Source organism: Rousettus aegyptiacus, unplaced genomic scaffold (assembly GCF_014176215.1).
Source record: "Rousettus aegyptiacus isolate mRouAeg1 unplaced genomic scaffold, mRouAeg1.p scaffold_m13_p_1, whole genome shotgun sequence".
NCBI lineage: Eukaryota > Metazoa > Chordata > Mammalia > Chiroptera > Pteropodidae > Rousettus > Rousettus aegyptiacus.
In genome coordinates, this window is record NW_023416284.1 from 138,172,130 (window position 1) to 138,194,748 (window position 22,619).

General features: G+C 32.8%; 1 protein-coding gene across 3 annotated transcripts; it reads right to left on the reverse strand.

Moving 5' to 3' along the window:
• Positions 1-1,535: 1,535 nt before the first annotated feature.
• Positions 1,536-22,023, reverse strand: CCNC (cyclin C). Of its 3 annotated transcripts, none has more exons than XM_016151998.2 (12): positions 21,635-22,023; positions 16,553-16,659; positions 15,524-15,608; positions 15,298-15,367; positions 13,035-13,086; positions 10,823-10,878; positions 9,834-9,869; positions 9,068-9,159; positions 8,403-8,470; positions 5,456-5,535; positions 4,436-4,554; positions 1,536-2,756 (listed from the first exon to the last, which is right to left on the reverse strand). In XM_016151998.2, exons 1-12 carry the CDS (start codon positions 22,021-22,023, stop codon positions 2,702-2,704), a joined length of 1,209 nt encoding a protein of 402 aa, XP_016007484.2. In that variant the 3' UTR covers positions 1,536-2,701. The 3 variants fall into 3 exon arrangements, with proteins under 3 accessions (XP_016007484.2, XP_016007486.1, XP_016007485.2); XM_016152000.2 differs by lacking the exon at positions 21,635-22,023 and adding an exon at positions 21,036-21,350; XM_016151999.2 differs by lacking the exon at positions 1,536-2,756 and adding an exon at positions 3,198-3,659 and having other exon boundaries at positions 21,635-21,844.
• Positions 22,024-22,619: the final 596 nt, after the last annotated feature.

Sequence of the window (22,619 nt, forward strand, 5' to 3'; positions counted from 1 at the left end):
GTAAATGCAGAATATATTTGTCACATATTAAGTGCTCAGTAAATGCTACAATTATAAGCTTGTTACTTGGAAATGCAGAAGTAACAGAACAGAAACATGACTAAAAGTTGCTCAGCGGAGCAGCAAAGAGAAATAGAGAGAATGGAGCAGTGGTGTAACATCTTTCTTATATCTTAGAGCAGCGCTGTCCAACAGAATTATAACGAAGCCATTATGACTTTTAATTTTCTTAGATTTAAAAAAGTAAAATAAGTGATATTTAGTCCTATGTATAAAACATCATTTAAAAATATAAACAGATATTTTACATTTTTCGTTTTATACTAAATATTTGAAATCCAATGTATTTTTTATATTTATAGCACCTGTCAATTCAAAGACTAGCCACAGTTTGAGTGTTCAATAGCCACATGTGGCTAGTAGCTATCACAATGGGCAGTACAGTCTATGGTAATATTTGATTTTAAAAAACAATACATATCAATGGCTGCTGAGTCATAGAAAGAGACAACCAGATACAATATGCTTCCTGATGAAAGACACCTTATACAGAGTAGTCTTAAAATAATTTTTAACCAGAACCTGATCAAACCTAAATTTACGTTCAATTACCAATTTATAGAAAACACAGGACAAAGGAACTTGTTAAATGGCACTTCAAGGACATAATCACCAAACTCCTTATAGTGGTAAACGCTTAGTAGACAAGCAAACCAGAAAGGGGAATTTTAAGAGACAAAGGAATCCAAGAATTTTAAAAGATATAAAAAATTTATTAATGAATTGTAATATGTGGTCCTTATTTAGATCCTCTAGGATTTTCTAATAACATTTATGAGAACTAAAAATTTGGACATGAATATTTGGCTTTATAAAGTTACGACTAATTTAGGTACAGTACTTTCATAGTTTTGAAGAGTTCTTTTAGGAATACATACTGAAATAATTATGGATAAACTGATACGATACCTTGGATTTGCTTCATTTTAAAATAATGTGCATGCTGGAGGAAGTGGGTGGGAATTTAGGTGAAATGAAATTGGCCATGAACTGATCATTGTTGAAGCTGGGTGATAGGTACATGTAGGTTCATTACACTATTTTATGTACTCTTGTATATATTGTTTCAAATTTTCTATGAGAGGTTGAAAACAAAACTACGAGTCACATGTATTTTCAAAATAAAAAGTTTTTAAATATAGCTAAGCTTAAAGGAAAAAATTAGGGTTAAATCAATGACTGTGATATATAATCACTGCTCTTCCAACCCAAGCCGAACCATAATCCTCTTCAGACCTGATGAGAGCTTTTTTCATATTTCTTATCTTGCCCATGAACCAAGGAAACCTATATTTGACATTGGTTTCCTGTTTATCTGACTCTCCACAAGGAAGCAGAACTCTTAAATTCTGTTTATAAACCATTTGTATTTACTTGACAAATTAAAGAAGGCTTTAATACTTATCTAAAGAAAGGACTCTCAGAAAACAACATAAAGCATATTCAAAAAGAAAAATTCAAGACACTAGTCAATATAGCTGGAGAATGTATTTTTTATTCTTGCAGTTTTATACTAGGAAGTCAACATTTAATTTAATAATTCATTGTTCACAATTGATTTGTAAAAAAAATTTTAAATTTTAATCCTTAAATTGTACACCAATATCCTATGACTCCAAATTTTATTTCTCACTCTCCTTCAAGTCTGAAGAAAATGATTAATTTATTAAGTTCCACAGACAGCACAGTCCCAATGACATGACATTTAATCTTAAGTCCTACGCTCATATGAGAATTAAGATAGCCAGTATCAAACTGGCCTGAAACCTGATTGTGTTCCTGGCTCAGGATACCTGTAATAAATTTGTAAATCCACACTAAGACACAAAAATAAACTAGGATGTGTATGTCATATAAAAAACTTTTCACAGTAGAGTAAAAATTAACATTAAAATGTTACTAAATTTCAACCATATTATGGTGGTGTATCCAATTATCCAATTTTGAAATGCCTAATTAACTGTGAATCAAATGCAAATAACTTCATGTAGGATTTTTTTTTTAAAAGTTTGCCCAGCATTTCAAAATGGTTATGGAATTAATATAACTTTTAAAATGTCAAAGTATGCTATACATATTGCACTTTTCTGCTAGGCTGGGCTAGTATCTTCCATGGCAAGATACTAAAACTACTGAATAAAATACACTTTTAAATCAATAGGTACTTGATTAATTTCCCTGAAATTATCAACATCATTACCAAAATCTTCCAGGATTTTGTAAGATTTGATTCCTTAAATACAGTTTTAAAGTTTAACTTAAGGAGGGGAAAAAAACCCTCATAATATTTGACTTTTTATGTCCTTTTTTTGGTCCTTCGGTGACCAAAGAGAATTTTAAACAAATTATGCTGTTTCCTGGCTTAAGAAAAATTATACTAATCAAAAGCTATTAATTTGAAATGCCTGTCTGTAGGTCTCCTTAGAACCTTTCCAAACTTTTATAATGAAGAGATTTTAATCAATTATGTACTAGAATCAAATTAGCTAAGGAAAACTTATTTTGCAAAAATAAAATCACTTCCCAATATGCTTGACAGAAACAAGCTATTCATTTTCATTTGTGTTCCATTGAAGACATTACTGAAATCTGTCCAATGGTTTATTTCCAACTGGTCCACTACGGAATTCTTCGGAATGTTTTAAGATTGGCTGTAGCTAGAGTTCTGACTTCCATTTGGACCCTGCTCTCCTTCACTGTTCAAAGTAGGGAAAAAAGATTTTATACCAATTAAAAGACTCATTTTCAACACCCTGATAAGCCTACTAATTTTTTTTCTCCCTCTTTAATTCCTCTCCCCTCCCCACTTCCACCCCTGACCTATGGATATTGCCATTTCCCCTTATGAACTGGATCTCTGAAAGTGGAGTGTCACCTCCCACACACAGAAGGAGTGCAGCCAGGACTTGGTGCCTCTGGGGCCTGGTGCACCCGGGGTTTGGTCCGTGGGTCCACTTGGGGCCAGAACCCAGGACCTTCTGCATGTAAAGCAGACGTGCTAACCACTACACTATGGAGCCACCCCCTAAGCCTACTAATTTTTAAAGTTAGTCATTCTGTGGCACAAATTTATAAAACAACAGCATTCCCAATTATAAGGCACAAATGTGGAAAAATTAAAATCCAAAAGACTAACATTTGGTTTTATGTTTTTATTCTTATGTAACTTAGTACCCTCACACATAACTAACAAGCATTCTTGAAGTTAGTGTCCATATAAACTCAAAAAATTTAAATTAGGTTATAGATTTCATTGTCATTACAGGTATCACTCAACATATAGATTAGAGGTTCTGAACAAATTTCCTATAAAACTAAATCTTACATATGAAATCTTATTCCTAACCAATAATTAAAATCAAGAAGTGTTATTCCGAAAAAAAAAATTGTCCAAAGGCATACTAGTCATATGTAAATACAGCAAAACTTTGTAGATCATAAAAAAAAGTAATTTCCTAGAAACTGCTGAATATTTAAAATAAAAATAACTAAAATTGAAAATACCAGTAACTGTGGCAATAGGATTATTGCCTTATCTTGTCCACCATCATCTTGTTGCTTCAGGCCCTGCCACTAGTGAAGAATCATTCAGGGAATTTCTGCAAAAAATGCATCCAAAGGTAGCTGTTTGAATGACTGCCTGAAACAGCTCCTTGTATAAGTATTTATTTTTTCCAAACGGTAACATTAACTTATCAGATCTACAAATATATCTTAATGTTTTATAACTTATTTTTCTTGATAATGAAGATGGGCAGTATTTATTTCCCTTCTGACCTTGTTTGCCTACCACAAATGATCTGATGTACAGTGACAACTGAGAATTACTGAACTAAATGAAGAGAACCTATTAAAACAATAACAAAAACTCCCTTAGCACAAATGATTCATATTTAGTAAAATTATGTTGTGTGCCATAAATCATCAGGTCACTCAAAAGCCAAAATATTTTATCTTTACATCAGATCAATAATCTAAGTTTTTGAAAACTGCTACTGCAATTTATAGAACAGAGTAATAGCCAGTAATGAAAAAATAAAATGGCAGAGTCAAACTGATACAAGACCACTATAGAATTCTTTATCTTGAATTTCAGATGGACTTGCCTAATTCTGTCCCGTGTAAATTTATGTACAATATATAGCCATATGTTGAGGGATACCTGTAATTGACCTGCCACTGTATTAGGAAATGTTGCTGAGTAGATGATTATTTTTTTAAATGAGACATTCTTAAGTTGCAAATTAAAAAAAAAAAAAACAGTATGTATTATGAATTTTTGAAAGAAATTTTAAGGAAAAAACAATGTAATCTATGAAAAATGTGATAATGCATATATATGAAATGAGATCAGTAAATAAAGTCTAAAAAGTACCTGTTTGGAGGAGGTTTTGGTTTCGGCATCTTACTAAGAATAGTTGCCATCTCTTTTCTCTCATCAAAATTCTTCCACTGCTCATATAGTTTTAAAATAACCCTGATTATTTCCAAAATCTAGAAGAAATTTTTAAAAAGTTCTCACTGGTAATATCAAGCAGCATTTAATATATAAAGAATACACAACACATGCTAGGCGTCCCTCAGAAAACTGCAAAGATAGATCTATGTCCTTAAGTATTCAGTCTAGATTAGACAATCCTCATAAATATAAAGCAGTATTTTCACCACACTGCTCTTTAGGCTTTTCCTCCTAGCTTCTCATCCATATCCATCTCTCTGCAATTGGTTCCCTTCAATCTGCTGGTATTTCAAACCAAAACAAAATAGTGAGGCACTAGGAATAGAGGTCTACATCATGAAGGAGTTTGCCACTTTAAAGTATGTTCCTCTAATACCAATTGTTTCAAGTAATTTAATGGGAGGTAATACACAAAAGATGTTTTGATTCTCTGAAAACTACTGTACGTACATGAGAGTTAAGATGCTCAAAAACTGGCAGCTACAAATATGTCATACCCACTTTCCAAATTAGCCCTTTCATCCTCACCTGCATAGATCTAACGTTGGATTAATTTTAATGCTATCAACAACATTTCAACAGGTAGAAAAAAGGGCAAAAACCATTTTCCAGAATAAAGGCTGTTTTAGAAGTTTACAGTAGTATTTAGTGGTCAATAGGTAGCTTTTAAAATAATTCTGAAAATTGGAGGCTGCTCTGCAACTAATCAAACCAAAAGTTTACCATTCTGATTAAGCCTAAACCAAAAAGAAAAATAGAACCTAAATAGCCAACATCAACTCTTCTTGTCAAATTGTTTCATTTTTTTTTTTTTTTTTTTTACCAAAATCTTTTTAGCCTGGTGGACATTATAAATTTTAGGCTCATGATAAGTAAATATGACATTAACTTAAAAATGTTCATATTTGTATTTAACTAAGGAATTTTAAAGAATACCTTCTCCATATCCACAGAAAGCTCAGCAAACCACTGTCTCGCATCTTTCTGTTGTACAACACAGGCTACATGCAGGCAAGCTGGAAAAAAAAAACGAGATAAAAGCCCATGTTTAACTACAAACATGAAATCTGTGGACTCAGAACTAAAGATATTTTCACTTAAAAATTTCATGTATATTTTCTAATATTCTTTATAAAATCGCACAGGTTCATATAATAGTTACCAGTGACCATTCCATAATTTGATATGGATAGAAACAATTACTGGACAATATTAAAGTTCTTGACATTTCCTGCTCCTTACTGTATGCTAGGCATGATGTAGCTGCCTTGAGAATCAGGGCATGTTAGATAGGGAAAAAATCCAATGCAGAAATCAGAGTAGGGAAATGATCTCTGAACAGTGATACAAAGTGGTTAAAATATGACCACAAGTCAATGTGATAAGGAAAAAAACAAAACAAAACGAAACACAACACACTGATAAATTTCAACAATAATGACGTTTTGGTATTTCGATTAAAAGTAGTGTTTGCTGCCTCTGCTTTTTTTAAGTTATTAGCACATAATCAAATTAGGTGAAAACTGGGCACACTAGTACAGAATTGGGTTCTGTATAAAATAGAGCTTAGGAAAAAATATGTAATAAACTGTATATAATTATATACAACTAACAAAGATAGTAAAAATGCCCAAAGACAACAATCTACATCACAATTTTGCCCAATATAATTCCTACTGGCTGTATGACTACTCTGATCCCATCCCAACTTGTTAAGACTTATATTCCCTGGTGTGGTTACACATGCAACTTTGCTAAGGATAACATTCTAGACAGTGACTCAAAGGTGAACTGATGCACTGGCTGCCCCATGTCAAATGAAGCTATAAAGTAGCACTTAGGTCCAGGAAAGATTGAGAGGTCAAAGGACTAAAATTATAATAGGTCATTAAATCACAGTGGGAAACTCTATGATAAGGGTATATGCAGAGTACATTAGAGATAGAGACATTCCAAACCCAGAGTGAGATGATGTAGAAAGTGTGGTAGGGGAAGGGTGTTGCTACAAAGGTGATATCTTTCACCTTAAAAAAAGGTGAAAGTGGGAGCAGTGAATGGTGTATGTGTGTATAATATATATAGATATATATTTATGTGTGTGTGTGTATATTTTATACAAAAATGGGAGAAGTACTGAAAAGTTTAATTGGAGGACAAATTCTGCATTCCAAAAGGCTCTATTTCTAGTTCCAGGTTCCTCTACTTTGACAATGTTGACATCATAGGCTGGACAATTCTGAGACTGGCTTGTGTGCTATAGGATACTTGGTAGCATCCCTCGTTTCTACCCACTAGCTATCAGTGGCATCCCAACCCAGTTGTGAAAACCAAAACCACCTCCAGACGTTGCCAAATATTGCCTGAGGAGTAAAATTATGTCTGGTTGAGAGCCTCTAGCCTAGCTCAAGTATGGAGGATAGACTGGCTGGCTCTCTGAGAACAGGGATGATGGAGATCAACCGGTCAGGAAGGCGACTACTGTGATAACCCAGATAGAAATGAGATGATGGCTACGAGATTACCAAAGCTACTGGTTACAAATACTTGACAACAGATATTGGTTACCAACTAGCTGGAGGTAGTGAAGGAGATGAAAGAGCCTAACTGCTGCATTTCCAATTAAGGTAATTAGTGCTATTCACCAACCAAGCGAAAATATTAAAAGGAGCATATTTTGGGGCAAAGTGATGAGTTCAGTCCTATTCATGAGTCTGACGTGCCCATGAGATGCCAAATGACACTATCTATAAGGCAGATGGATATAAAGAACTGCTCAGGAGCAAGATCTTGGTTAAATGAGATTTAAATGTTTCAGCATGTAAGAGACAGAAGCACAGGCATCAGTGAGACTGCCCAGGAAAAGACAGGAGGGATGGCAAAGATGTGGCACATGGCCTGCTATTCCCTCCTTCCTACCTATGCATATCCCAGCATTCCTTCCCACTAAACCCAGACACCACTTTAGAATCCTTCCAAGTACAGTGCTTTCAAAAAGCCTTCAGTACTACAAAAATATAGGTCCAACTTATTTGCCACCCCTGATATAAAGAGGATAAGCAATATTAACATTTAAGGAGCAACTGGGAAAAAAACCAAAAACAGTAAGTCTGGACTAGTCAAAGAACTGGGGCCGAGGGTGGGGGCCAGGAGGTGGGAGTGGGAATGGAATCAAGAGGATAGAATCATAGATATCACTAGAAGAAAGGCAGGCAGGCAACAAACTAACAAGTGCCTAATATGTGCCAGGCAATATTTGATGCTCTAAAATAGATCTCTCATTTAATTCTTGCAACAACTTTGCATGGAGTTGTTAGTTAAGAAATTTTACAATTAAGGAAACAAACTCAGGTCACATAATCTCCCCACAATTATAAAGGAAGCAAAGTTTAAATCTAGGATCATCTGAATCCAAAGACTATGTTCTAACCCATGACAGTACTGCCTTCCACAGATAATAGAATGGTAGCTAACTTCTCCCTTCAGAAACGCATTAAGGAATACAGAGGCTCCTTTTCTCAAATTCTGAGGACTTAATTGGGCTCAGAAAATAAAAGGCCCTGTTATTTTATATAAGCTACAACTAATATTAGTAGGCTTAATTCAAAACTTTTCCCCCAAATAAAAATGTTCTATTCAAACACTGGTTGAAATTATTTTAAATGATTAAAAAAAAAAAAAAAAAACTTACCAAAAAAGGGGGGTGGGGGGACAATAATCCTGATTTGTGACAGTTGCAGTTCATATTATTGAAAGTTCACATGCAAGGATTAGTCTATTACTTCATGGAACATAAAAACATAAAGCACAATAGGGTGAAATTTCTTTTAGAACCTAAATAGGTTTATAACAATTTAACTAATAAAGGCACACCATGCTTACATACCTAAAGCTATCATGAAAGGAGGATACAGTAGGCAAAGATCCGTTCTGTAGGTATCATTCACTATCCTCCTATAGAAATGTAAATCATATTATTACTAAAACCAGAACTACCTCATAGGTTTGTACATTTTCCCCCAAAGAGGGCCATATGTCCTATCTTTTATACATTTATTTTTCATTTATATTACTGAAGCACAAATATAAAGGTAAAAACATCAAGGGAAAAAGATATATGAATGTGTCAATAAAAAAACGTATTTTAATGAATAAAATTACAGCTAAATATATTATAAACTCACAATAAATTATAAAAAGATTTTTTTCTAGTTTTTCAAGAATCTGGTAGATAGGAAATCAGAAATTATACAATGAATTAATATGTATGTGAATACCACCAAAAAGTATTTTGATATTAAATTGTTTTTTTATGTAAATAGTCTGTTTTTATAATAATCAAAACTTAATGGAAAGATGCATCAAGTAAAAGATCCTTAGCATTTTAGCATTTTTACCAATATAGTTATTAAAAATCAACAAGATATTCTGCTCAACATAAAATATCTTGGGGCACTAGTTTAATTATTTTAAAAATACTAAACTTAATATTTAGTTGTCAACCTTCCTAACTAATAACGTTACACTATGAATAACTTCTGTTCTAATTACCATGCAAGGGGAAGCAACATGTCTTCTTGGCCCATGTCCTGCACATACTGGAGCAAAGGTCTATAAGGATGATACACTATCAAGCAACAATCCTAGAAACAGTTTAAAAAATGTGTATGTATAAAAACAGATTTATTACAACACAAAAACCTTATCATTACCCAACTGATTTGTATTGTGTATTTCAAAATGGATTTCTCTAACTCATGCTTGCTTCCCTCTTATTCTCTTAAGCAAGCAGCATGGCAGCCCTAACTCTACTATAATAGTGAAGGCAGTGCTCTCTCTGGAATATACCTTGGTAAATCGGTTGGCAGTCAGTCAGCATCCATTCCCTTAGAGACTCAAAGTGTCACATCTGCAACACACTGAAACCTCTTATTAGCCTATAAATCCGTAATTCTCAACTGGAGGAGCAGAATTCTGCCAAAGACATAATCTATCTTTAAATAACACCACACACATACACAAATTGTGCAAATAATTGACAGTGGTTTAATGTTCTGACGGGTTTGCTTGTAATTTTTTTATTATTGTTACTATAGAACAGAAAAATATTCCCATCCTACGTAGGATATACGAATTATTTTACAGGCTTCCAAGAGGATACAGGTGATACTATTGGTACTATGATTTCACCATCACGTATCACCTGGATGGTTTTAAAATGCACCTCCCTATAAATCATTTCTTTAAATAATTTCTGACTTCACTAAATTTGAAAATAAGTTTTACTCTATTAATCATAGGGAAGAAATATACTTACCATTAGTTCTAAAAGATAGAATTCACATTCTAATATCTGTTTAAAAAAAGATTATAAATGTCAACATGAAACCAAATTAGATGAGTCTACGTAATCTAACAACAATCTATAGACACAGTAACTTGTCACAAAAATTTACTAAAATTTTTAAAAATCAAGAATAAATGTAGTTTATATTAAAATGAACATATATGATGAAAAGTTAATTTTTACTATTAGACAGTACAAGAAATTATGATTATAAAGCATTTTAATTCTTAAAAGGAAAAGCCAGCCTCATATAAACATTCGTGTTTTTTTCAAGTGAATCACCAAGTGCCTTCTTTAATTTCAGCAGGGCAGAAACAGAAAGTGTAAGTGTTCTTATTATTTTCATTTAAAATCTGTATAAACTTCAGATTTTCCAATATATTTTCCATTCAACAAATGCAAAAATGCAATTATCTCCACTTAAATATTATTCTTTTTAAATTACAAATCAGTAAAAGAAAATAATGCTAAAAATTAAACCAAAAATATAATTTAAATAGAATGAAGAAATCCCTTGTAGTGTGGAAAAAGACATGCCTATTTAAGAGTCAACAGAAATTTATCTTCTTAAGCAATGTAAAATTTCAAATATAGTTTTCATACTATTCCATTATAGTAGTTAGCCTCAGCTGCACGTTAATATCACCTGGGAGCTTTTAGAAACTATGTCCCCAGGCCTCAAGCCTAAAAATTCTCATTTTATTGGCCTGGACAGGCCCTGATAACAGTATTATTAGGTTCCCAAAGTAATTTAATGGGCAACCAAGGTTTATAACCATACTATGAAGTATTTTTTTAAATGGTAGATGCACTTTAGCTTTGATTTAGAATTAAAGTCCATCTTCTTGTAGTACTTGAAACTGACATTTCTAGAAAACTACTGTTTATTCTAACATGAAATGGAGCTAGTTTACATGCAACTTTCACAAATAGTTTTACTTCATATAATACATACTTACATGGTTCATCCTATAAGGAAATTCCTTTGGAAAGGCATATGAAAATCTAGTTTTTACTGTAGAAAACAAACAAACAAAAAAATTAAACTGAGAAAATGGGAAAGTGTGAATTAACCCAAAATTTCTTTAACACGGTGTAGAATATTAAAGGTAGGGCTAAATCATTTTTAATAAGGGCACTTGGAGCTGCTTGGGAACGCAGGTTTTTTTTTTTTTTTCAGGCAAGGAGAAAGACTGAGTGGCAGGAAACCCCCCTCTATTTTACATTACTGAGCCTCAATTATATATTTAACATATTATGGGTTCTGCAGCTTAAAAAATAAAGGGATTGGGGGGAAAAAAATCACTGGCTTTTATCATCTCTAAAAACTTTCCAGCTCTAGGACAGTAGTTTTACTCTTTAGTAATTTAGCTTAGAAGGAACACAGGTTGTATATGTGTTCACCTATATATATGTACATACTTGTAAATGTACATATAAATTGGAAGGATAAGACAACCAAAAAATGTTAATGGTGGTCATCTCTGAAATTTAAGGATTTTTACTAATCTGCACTTTCTAAACTTTTTATAATAAATGAGTATTTATCAAAAGATACATTTTAATAAAAACACAAATGTATGTGCAAAGGTCTCTAGGGCTTTTTTCATACCACACAAAAACACATACATACAAAGCTACTACTCTTAGTCACTAAGAAAGTACAAATGAGAAAACTACTGTCAATCTTCCATCTCCTCAAAATGGTATGAGTATAGACATTTAAGTTCTAAGAAATTTATCAATATTTATTCATTTTATCTTCTCAACAACCCTATGACATAGTTTATATTAATATCCTCATCTTGCAGGTGAGGAAACTGAGACACAGAGGTTACATTTTGTTCAATTTGCCACAAAGACAGCATTGGAGCTGAAATTTGAAACCTAAGCTACCTAGGTCTATATAATGCACTATAAAATTTTATGAAATAAAGAAAATAGCCTACTATAGAAGTTTTCTATTCATTGGTAACCAAATAGTCTTATGAATATACTTTGCATGAGCAATAAACAAACCTTCGTTGACAACAGGTTTTTCACATTTTAAAAAAATATATACCTTCTAAAAAATTTGGAAAACAGACTAATGGAAGAAGAAATAAGGCACATATAATCTAATACTCAGAGACAAGCACTGCTAACATTCTGGTAGATCTCCTTCTGATTGTTTTTGAATTTTTTAATTATCTGATTTTCCAAAGGGCAATTCAATACTTCATCAATATAATATATTTGGTATATTAAATTCTGTGGCAAAACTGTCTACTATTCTTCTATCCTTAAAAAAATAATACATGGCACAGAAAAGACTGAATTAGGTTATTATACTCTTCTCAGAAAGGAGAATGACCCAAAAATATAAAATTAATCTGATTCGCAAACTTAAAAACATAAAAGTCTTCTTCTGCCTCTTCTGTGTAAGATCATAATAGCAATAAAAATAATAAATATATATGAATTATCTTTTGTTAGGTGATGCCTTTTTTTCTTAATTTATGAAGATGGAACATAGCATAATGTTAAGACTTTATATACTTGACAATTGCTACTTTTACAATGTTATTTCCTTTATCGCCATAACTCACAGGCAGCTAAATCCTATCTTCTTAGATAAGAACCAGGGCCAAATGGTAAGGCAACTTGCTCAAAGTTATTCAGCTGATGCCTAGTGACAGAACTGGGGTTTAAGATTAGCCTTACTGACTACAGAGTCTGCATCTTTTTCTGCACCATGTTTTTTAATATGGAGGGAAATTATGTAATTTTTTTAAGACATACATTACAGTTGCTAAAGAAATAGTTTACTCCACCCACAAAAATGACACAATGGCTAGTTATTAGAAGCAATAAAATACAATAAAATTAGAAAACATAATTTTTTACGACTGTAAAATTAAGAGCCAACGAATTGATGTTTTTTCCTATCAATAGTTACTATCTATTTTTAAACATTAAAAGTAATGTTTTAGAGTTAATACTGTATTAAACCCAAAATTTTGTATTTTAACTTTATTTTTAGCTAAATACACTAGCCATAAGGGTGAGCTCAGGCGATTTAATGAACTCAACTAATCTCTCACAGATTTCATAAACAAACAAACAAATCTACATCCTATGGACCTCTCTTCAAAACTACATCCTTAAGCAGGATATACTTTTTGCACTTACATACAGAAGTAGCAGCAGCAGTCAATCTTGTATTTGAGACTACTCCAAATTCCTACAGAAAGAGAAGTGGATGAGATCAGGTACACAGAAACCTATGAAGCCCATGTTTATATAGTCTGTTCGTCTTCTACCTTCTTGAGATATGATGTACTTAAATTACTTTTCCTTAAAATTGGTACAATTTAAGACGAGTGTTTAAATACTTTTATAATTTAATGTCATTGAAAAGTACCAAATAAAAAACCAAGCCCTAAAGTGACAGTGCTAGTTTTCTGTACTCAAATTAGTTTCCAAGGAGATTTTTTAAATTCTACATTTAAGTGCAAGAATGTTAAGTATACTTCCTGTTCAATTGAACCTGGACTAACAGCTATTTCATACCATTTAATAATAAAACAGCTGAACTCTGAAGATAAACTTTAATATCACCAAAAGAATTCAAAAGACCACACAAACAATTATTCTTTTTGGAAAGGAAGACAAGAATGACATAGTCTAAGACTTCCAATGTGAGTTCCCATTTCCTCTTTGAACTTAATATGCCACCATTGTAAAAATAACTAAAATTTATGAGGTGATATACCTTTATATAGTCATTTAGTTTGATTAAGCTAATTAGATTATTGAAACCATTTCATTTTAGAACAGAAAAATCAAGAACTGGTTCCTTACTCTACCAAAAAAAACTAGTCTATTCAAATCCCTTCAACCTACATCCTTACCCTTGGGGAAGGAAGGCAGTGTAGGCATGTATGTGTATGTCTATATTTACATTTCAACCTCAAACCATAACGACTGAAACTAAAATGTAAACACTTGAGACATCTTCTTAAGTGCCATTTCCATACAATTCCCATACAGCTGGACAAAACACAGAAAGATATGGTCATAGTTAAAGATAAAAAAAATAATGCTGTACTGAATACGAAAAGATACATTTTTTCCTAGGAATTTTTTACCCAAAATTCTTAAAGCGAAAACTTACACTCAGTATATCATAAAACAGGATTCTACTCAGTAAATCATATAACAAAAGATTAAGAAGCAAGACAAATTAAAATCCCAAAGTTAATTTATAAGCAGTTTATAAAAATCTTGTCTAGGTTCCTATACTGGTTGTGCTTCAGAAATATAAAATTACATATAATATTGGAAAAACCACCCCATAATACAGGTCTTTTATAAACATTTTCTTTTCCATTAAAGAAAGCTGGTTCTTCAACTACTATTTACAATTAGAAAACCTTAAACCTCTAGAGCTTGTCTTAATATAATTTCTAATAGTTAGATAATAGGTAGGAAAGATGTCATGAATAATTCTAGGTATTGACTAAAACAAAATTCAAAATGATTACCAAAAGTACAAAATTCAAAATGAGTACTAGGTTAAAATTACATTCAATATTCAAGAATACAATTACTATTCTAAAGACATAATCTAAAAATAGAAACATAAAGGTTTCCTAATGCTAAAGATTGCATGGATTATTATGAAAACCAGTCAATATCTGCTACTATTGTCTAGATTTTACCTATGCTCTCTCAAAAACACTGAAAAGGTAAATAAGGTAAGTAGAGATTTGGTTTCAGCTGTAAGTTTCCTTCTCTCTTCTTTCTCTCTCATCGCCAAAATGATTCATTAGAATCTACATAGCTAGAACCACCCCAAATCCTTGCCTTCTCTCTTGTTTTCTTTATGGTGTGGTAGGTAGCCAATCATCAGGAGGCAGAGAGGGGAATACAGGAGGACACAGGAAGCATAGGGAGAAGGAGGGACCTTCTCAGGTTATATAGTAAGAAACTGTAGCACTTACGGAATACTACTTAGTGCCAAACAATACATGTCCTAGAGGCCGTAGAGCAAAGCAGTTAAAAAACATGGAATTAGGAGCTAGACTCCCAGGGTTCAAACACTAGCTCTGCTGCTTACTAGCAGTATGATTTTAGGAAAGTTTCTTAATCTTTGTGGCTTAGTTTCCTCATTTATAAAATGAGGATATAACTACTAAGTATCTCAGAGTTTATTATAAGAATTAAGTTATAGTTGTAAAAGGACTTAAAATTAACACTTGATACACAATAAGTGGCATATAAGTATTTGTTAAATGAATATATAAAAATATGTTAATTTGATTTTATACAAATTTCAATATTTCACATAAGTCTCCATCTGTTATTTTTGTATCGGTAACGCGAAAGCTGAGGCAGATTAGCCAATATGCACTGACTATATTTTGATGAAAAACAGAAAATTATTTCATACCTCTACTTTGGATGCCAAAAACACGCATGTAGGAGCCATTAATACAGGATCTATACTTTTCAAAGAATACCTAAAAAATGATAAAACAAAGTTAAATGAAGAAAACACACCGGAAAAATCAAGATAACTCTATGGCGAACACATGATTCATTTATACTAAGGTTCATCAACATTAGATAAGAGTTTCAAATAAGCATAACATATTCCCAAAATAAAACGGTCCTACCTGGCATAGAATCTCTTGAAATAGACCGTAGCAGTGGCAATAACTTGTTGTCTTAATTTAAGATGTTCACCTAATGCTTGGATAACTAAAAGAAAAATGAAGTTTTAAATGTATCTTCTGGTATCACTATAATATTAACATTGTGCATTTAAGTTCCATATTGTTAAACCATAACTATATTCATTTTTAATATAGAGAAAAATCTGCACATGCTAAAAAGCTCTATTTGGATCACAGTGCTCTAGTACTAGAATTTGCAAATTTATTAAAAAATACATAGGTATGGAAAATAACAAAAAACAGAAATTGCCCACAGCAAACACTATTCTTATATTAAGGAGGTTGGATGATAGGTATTTCTAATCTTCTAAGTTTTTTCAATGCCTTTCATATTATTTTTAAACCATAAAAATATTAAACACCTATCAAACTCTTTATAACCTCTGTTATAAAGTTTCTTTAAAAATCCATAACGAATCTTCAAAACAACAGAGAGGTAGGTTTGTAGAAAAGTGAACTGAAGTTTAGAAAGGTCATGTGATAAAGCCACCATGTGGCAGAGCAAGGATCTTCTGTTTCTAAATTCCCTTCCCACCAAAGCAAATTTGTAAGATAGAAATGCTCAATATAGGATGTCAATCCAAAGAATCATTTATCTTCAAAGTATTCTGCTTTAGCCAATCTTAAATTGGGTTTATACACTTGAAACCTATAGAATTTTATTAACCCATGTCACCCTAGTAAATTTTTAAAAATTAAATTTGGTTTAATAATGCATGATAATGGCTTGGAGAGACTACTGAACACTTTGAAACTATCTTGAGTGTCTCTGACATGTAATATTCAAAAAGACTTTATTTAGATCACCTAAAAACAAAAGATAACTGAATATGAGCTGTAAAAAAATACATACCTAAATAAAAATGTTAAGTAGAGACTAAAACAGCTCATCACAAATTACTATACAAAAACATTTTAATTCAGAGGTAATCAACTGTACCACTTAAACCAATTAAAAAGTTTTTTTACCATTTGTAAAAAATATTTGTAATTTCCAATATTCTTCTTCTGAAAGAAACTTTAAGTCCTTTTGGCGTTCCTTCAACAGATCTTGTTTATCCAAAATCCATTGCAAACTAGAAGAAGCAAAAACGTAAGACATGCATAAAAATCAACTAGCTAAGTCACAGAAAACACTCTAAGATTGAACAGATTATTAACTTCCTGAGAAATACGAAGCACAACTAACCCTAAAAGACAGTGTTTTCCACATTTCTTGAAACTCCAACACCAATAATTATTTCACTAATAAACGTAAAAATGCCCTGAAAAAAATTCTGCTCTGATCTTTTCTCCTTTCGCAGTCTCAGTCTCTCCGTCTCTCTCTGTCACTAGCTTAGAATTCTATTTCATAGATTCTAAGACTGTGATAAAAAGATGCATCTTACAATCTCTTAGCCCTTTAACTGGAAGTACATTTATTCTTAGTAATATATAAAATAATGGTGAAATTATTTGGCACTGATTGATTGTGCCCTTAGAATTGATGAAGTTGTATTTTTCATCAGCTGTTCTTGAGTAACTATTTAACTTCCCTACCTCACAATTCCAATCATGGTAAAAGCTGCTTCAGAATTTATTAAACTCATAGCCTCTTCCTCCTGCCTAGTCATCTACTATTTTTAACCAGAGATACGAAACTGACAAGACCCCCCCCAAAAAAAAATATTCTGCAAGATGCTGTTGTTACTGTATGTATATGTCAATCAATTTCTTATTCAGCATCCTTTTAAACTGCTAAACAGAATTATGAATGGATCCTTATTTATATCATTATTCCCTATTGATAGGCATGTAGGTTGTTTTTTTCACTATTACAAGTAATATTTTAATGAATATCTTTGTAATTTATCCTTATATATTTGATTAATAATATATTTAGAATAATTTCCTAGAAGTAGAACTGATGGGTCAGTTTTGCTGGTAACTTTGACATAAATTGTCAGTTTAAGTAACATAAAAGTCATACCAATTTCCGTCCCTATTAACAGTACATAGGTGTGTCTTAAATATTTAACCCTATGGGTTGCTGCCAATCTTTTAAATATTTTACAACTTAAAGGCAAATTAGTATCTTACTATTTTTTTTCAGTGTACATCTGAGGTTAAATATTTTTCCATATCTTCAATGGTCATAGTTCTTTTGTACATTATAATTCTAAAATGACCATTTTTCTAATGATGGTCTTTTCTTATGATTAGGAGATTCTTCTGATCTAAAATTTGTATATTATGAATATTTGTCAAATATGCTGCAAACATTTCTCAAGTTTAGCATACTCTCAATATTTATTTGTAATAGAAATGTGAATCACTTATACATTCAAATCTACCCATATTTTACTTTGATTTTATGCTTGTCATGCATGAGGCCTTCCCTGACACAAAATAATAAATATATGTATTTTTCACTCATGTTTTCTAATACCTTTAAGGCTTTTTTATTTCATTTTGTGATCCAACTAGAATTTGTTTTGGTACAGAGTGTAAAGTAGCTTCCAGCTAAATGCTTTGTCAAATGGTTATCCAAATGTCACCAAGTATTTCCTGATGTATAATTTTTTCATTGTATTTAGGTCTTCTTTAGAATTTCCTATTTTAATTTGTTTCTTATTCCCATGCTGTATTTTAAAGCATATAAAATTAAGTAATTAAAATCTGGTATGGAAAATATGCCCTTCTTGCTACTACTCTTCAGAAAATTTCTGGCTATTCTATTACAATTATTCTAAGACCTAAATGTTAAGTTCCAAAAGAGAAAATTCACTCAAAATTTTGTTTGGGTCTGCATTAAATTTAAAGATCGATATAGGGAATAATATCTTTCCTATGCAAGAGATCAAACTCCATTTATTAAAATCTTTATGCTCCACAAAAGAATTAAAATTTTTTCTTCCTGTAGGCCCTATACATTTCCTAGGTTTATTTTTGAGTATTTTATATTTTCTGTTGCTATTATAAATTATATTTTTCTATCATTCAAGAGAAAGCTTTCTATTTTTATGTTTTGAACTGGTGACATTATTAAACCTTTATTACTTCTAGTAATTTTTCAACTAACTGAATTTTCTAATTTTATCTTCACATATTGATAATTTCGCTCTTTTTATATCCCATTCTTTCAATTGCATTGAGTGATATATTCAAACCATGTTAAAAATGCACAGTAATTTTCTTAATGTTTCACCATTAAATATATCTTGTTGATGTTTTGATGTTTTTATTATGTTAAGAAAATATTCTATTTGTTTTAGTAAGAGCTTTAGTGAATATATGTTGCATTTTATTAGATGTCTTTTTGATGCCTTCACTGTTTAACAGATTTCCTAATATTAACTTATTCCTATAATAACATCATTGTCATTCTTTATACTTTAATGTAGTGCTGGTTTCCATTTGGTAATATTTTATGAAGTTTATATCAATACTTGAAAGTGAGACTGTTTTTAGTGCTACCTTTGCTAGAATTTATTGGCATTATTGTAGCTTCATAAAGAAAACTGGAAAGCTTTCTTTTCATGTAAACTAGAACAATTACAATATCAGGTCCTCTTGAAAGTGGGAAAAATCTGCCCATAAAATAATGTGGACCTGGAATATTTAAGGCACTCTCTGGTAACTTTCTTAATGTTTTGGCTTTCAAATTTATTACCATGTAGATAACCCAAAGGTACATCTGAGTTTATTTTTCTGATTCCTAATCTTGTGTTTTTGTGTTATCCCTTTTTACCTTGATTCAACCAGCAGTAGTTTAGTCTACTGTTCTGGTATTCCCCTCCACAAGAACCAGCTCTTATAATTTCTGACTATATTTTTTCCTTTTAATAAATTAATACCCAGGTTATCTTTTCTTCTTTTCCTTAGGTTTATTTCACTGTTTCCTTTTTAATATTCTTAAATAGAATATTTCCTTTCTTTTTCAAATATTCAGGATATTAACTTTCTTATCAATTTGGTTCTGACTGCAATATATGGACATAAATTGATCTTGTGCTATTTCTTTGATATTATGTAACTATTTTCAGTTTCCTCTTTGATACAATAAAGTATCCAGAGTTGATTTTATACTTTTAATTTTTGTTACTTGTTCATTAATTCATTCAATCAGTCTACCAGCAAGTATTTAGTGTCCACCTAGTTTGACTGCATCTGGTCTAAGAATGTATTGTGTTCTAACAAAACTTTCTGGAAAACATTGTGATTTGCTCTGTTCCAGAATTATCATTAATTTCATCGTCACAGTCATATTTTTAAAAAATAATTTCACAAATATTTAAAAGTTTTTACTTATGGCAAGTGGTATTGAGTATAAACCAAGAAGACCTAAACAGTACATTTCATCAAATTTAAGATGACACTGATTTTAAGACTCGCCATTTTTTCACGTGCTACTAAAAAAAAGGGGCCATGCTGATTTCAGAAATGTTAAAATGTGCATCTTAAAGCCCTGAAATACAGCATATTTCATGTCAATTATCCTTTCATCAATATCATCTAAAACAATGGCTTTCATAATTATTTCGTTTTTTCAGAACTGTCCTGTCTTTCATACTTGCTACCTTTTGCATATCAGGGACTCCATGATTCTCAAGGAATATGAGTAAAGAAAAGTGTAGTACCCCTTCCACCAGGACTATTTGAATTGGGAGACAAGGGCAGTTTCAAAAAAGCACATTTAATATTATAATAATTTTATACTTGAAAAGTGAAAAAATAATTTTTTACAAAATAGATCCTGCCCCCCTTTTGACAAGCATTCTGACTATGGCATAATGCTTATCAAAAGTGGAAAAAGTCTATAAATTCTGACAATCAACAGCTAAGCTATCTGTCAATTCTCCCACCTTCTATCAGTTTATCAGAACACCTCTTCTCCATTACCTAAATTTTCTTCATTTTAATTTTGCCCAAGCAAATATTTCAGTGAATTAACAGTGTAAAATAAAAATATGGTTAGAAATAACGCTTCTATAGCATTTCATTTCCACAGAATCACTCTACAGCAAGACGAAAAACTGTTTTCTGAAAATGCGTTTCCAAGCCCATTGTTCCTTTCTTTCTCTTGCAAAGGGCTAAAAAAAGAATGAACAATAGGAACCCATCTTTTTCACAGAATCAAAATCTAACTTAGTTACTATTGCTCTCAGCATTAAAAAATTTTATAGTAAGATATAATCTTTATCATGTTGTGTTCATCGTCCAACTGTACAGTGGAAAGTACTCAAATTTCAATCAGTCTGATCACCCACCTTCCTGGCTCTTAAGCAAATGCATTTAGGGGAAAATGTTTTTAATACTACTCTAACTCTTCCATAGTCAGTGACAGAAACAAAAATTTATTCATGAAAAGGATTAAAGAAATCGGGGATGTCACTGGAAAATATACTTAAAATATAAGGCAAAAATTAATGAAGCGGATAAATTTTGAGAGCACCTGCCATATATACCTTACCAACATAAAACTCCATGTAGGCTTCAAGTAGTGGCAGGAAGCAGTAAGTGAGAAGGCACAAGCCTGATTCCCCCTCTCCTCGGAATAAAGTTAAATTCTCTCAAGACAGAAGCTGAATGACAAAAGACTATGATTACGATGCCGACCCACTGAAGAGATCTCAGGCAAAAAGTGAACCACAACTGTCCTGAAGAGCCAGCCTCACAGTCCTGAGACTGTATCACACTTTCCATACCAGTGACCACCTCAGCCTACCCCAAATCCCCTCCAGGCCTAGCTAATCCAAGAATCCAAAATTAAACCACCGAACTCCTACCTTGGAGACTGAACCCCTTCCCTCCACCCTTCCCGCTCACAGACTTTCGCCACCACCAAGACCACCATCACCACCATCACCAGCGAAACCCGGCCAGGGGGCGGGGAGAGGGGAGTTGCCAGAGAAAGATGCATCTCGCTTCCGGCCACCGCCGCCACCGCCTCCTGGGAGACTCCGCGGCGCTCAGGACAGGGGCCAGGATCCAGGCCAAGGGGAGTCGCAGGCCCCGTCCGCACCGCCCCCCAAAAACCCGACCAGGGTGAAAAAACGGAAGATCACTTACTAATGGGAGCTCTGCCAAAAGTTCCCTGCCATGGAACACAGCTTGTCCTGATAAAAAAGCACCAGCCGGCGAAGCGGCCCGCGGAGCGACCATAGACCCAGCCCGCCCGGTAACCGCGCTCCTCGATCTGATCTGCTCGACTCCGCTCCGCGGCGGCGACGGTGAGAGGAAGAGGATAGCACCCTATTCTTCTTGACGCCGGCCAGCAACACTCTACTGTGTAAACCCGTTCCTATGAATAAAAGTTCCGGCTGTAGCGGAAGAAGCTTATATACTCTCCGAGATCGTGGATTGGTCCTCATGAAGGCTCGCGGCAGTCGGAAGGCTCTCGCGAGAGCTTCGCGCCAGTTCAGGTCCGGAGCCCACGTGGCTTGGTCTTTCGGAGGCATTACGGGTTTACTGAGTGGGGTTGAAGTAGGGAAGTATTATTGTACAGGCGTCCTAAGGGGCACGGTGGCATTATATTAGTTTTAATGACTTCAGTACTCTCTCCTGCGATTGGAAAAAGAAATAAAGGTTATTTTTTGACCTCAAGGACCTACCAAAATACATATTCACCGAGCTGAATATGGCCTTAATGGTGTTCCTCTGGAGTGAAACGGGAACATTTAGAGTAACAGTATTTTCTTTTAATGCCATTTTTGCAAAATGGCTAAAAGCATTTTTTGTTTATTGTGTATATTATATATGTGAATATATGTATATATGTACACATTCACATATATGTACCAAATAGAAACATACAGCCAAAATTCCATAATTTATAAGATGAAATCATTTATATTTCTTATTTCTATTATCATTGAGAACTTGCAAAACTTAAGAAGTTATTGTAAAACTATTTTGCCAAAAATTGGGCACACCTGAAAGTTGTTGATAGAAAATCATTTTTCTGAGGTAGTTTGGGACTATTTTTCACACTGTTGGTGGAGACCAATTAAAGTGTGGTAGTATTAAGTTAGTATAAATAAGCATTTTCCTAAAT

What these genes read in the sequence shown, in the direction of transcription:
- CCNC (XM_016151998.2), bottom strand. Translation starts at nt 22,023, where the DNA reads ATGCCTCCGAAAGACCAAGCCACGTGGGCTCCGGACCTGAACTGGCGC. An exon ending in ACAAATATTTTTTACAAATG is followed by an intron (nt 15,609 to 16,552) that starts GTAAAAAAACTT and finishes TTTTTCTTTTAG; the next exon opens with TTATCCAAGCATTAGGTGAA. An exon ending in TTCCTTATAGGATGAACCAT is followed by an intron (nt 9,870 to 10,822) that starts GTAAGTATGTAT and finishes TTTTTTAAACAG; the next exon opens with ATATTAGAATGTGAATTCTA.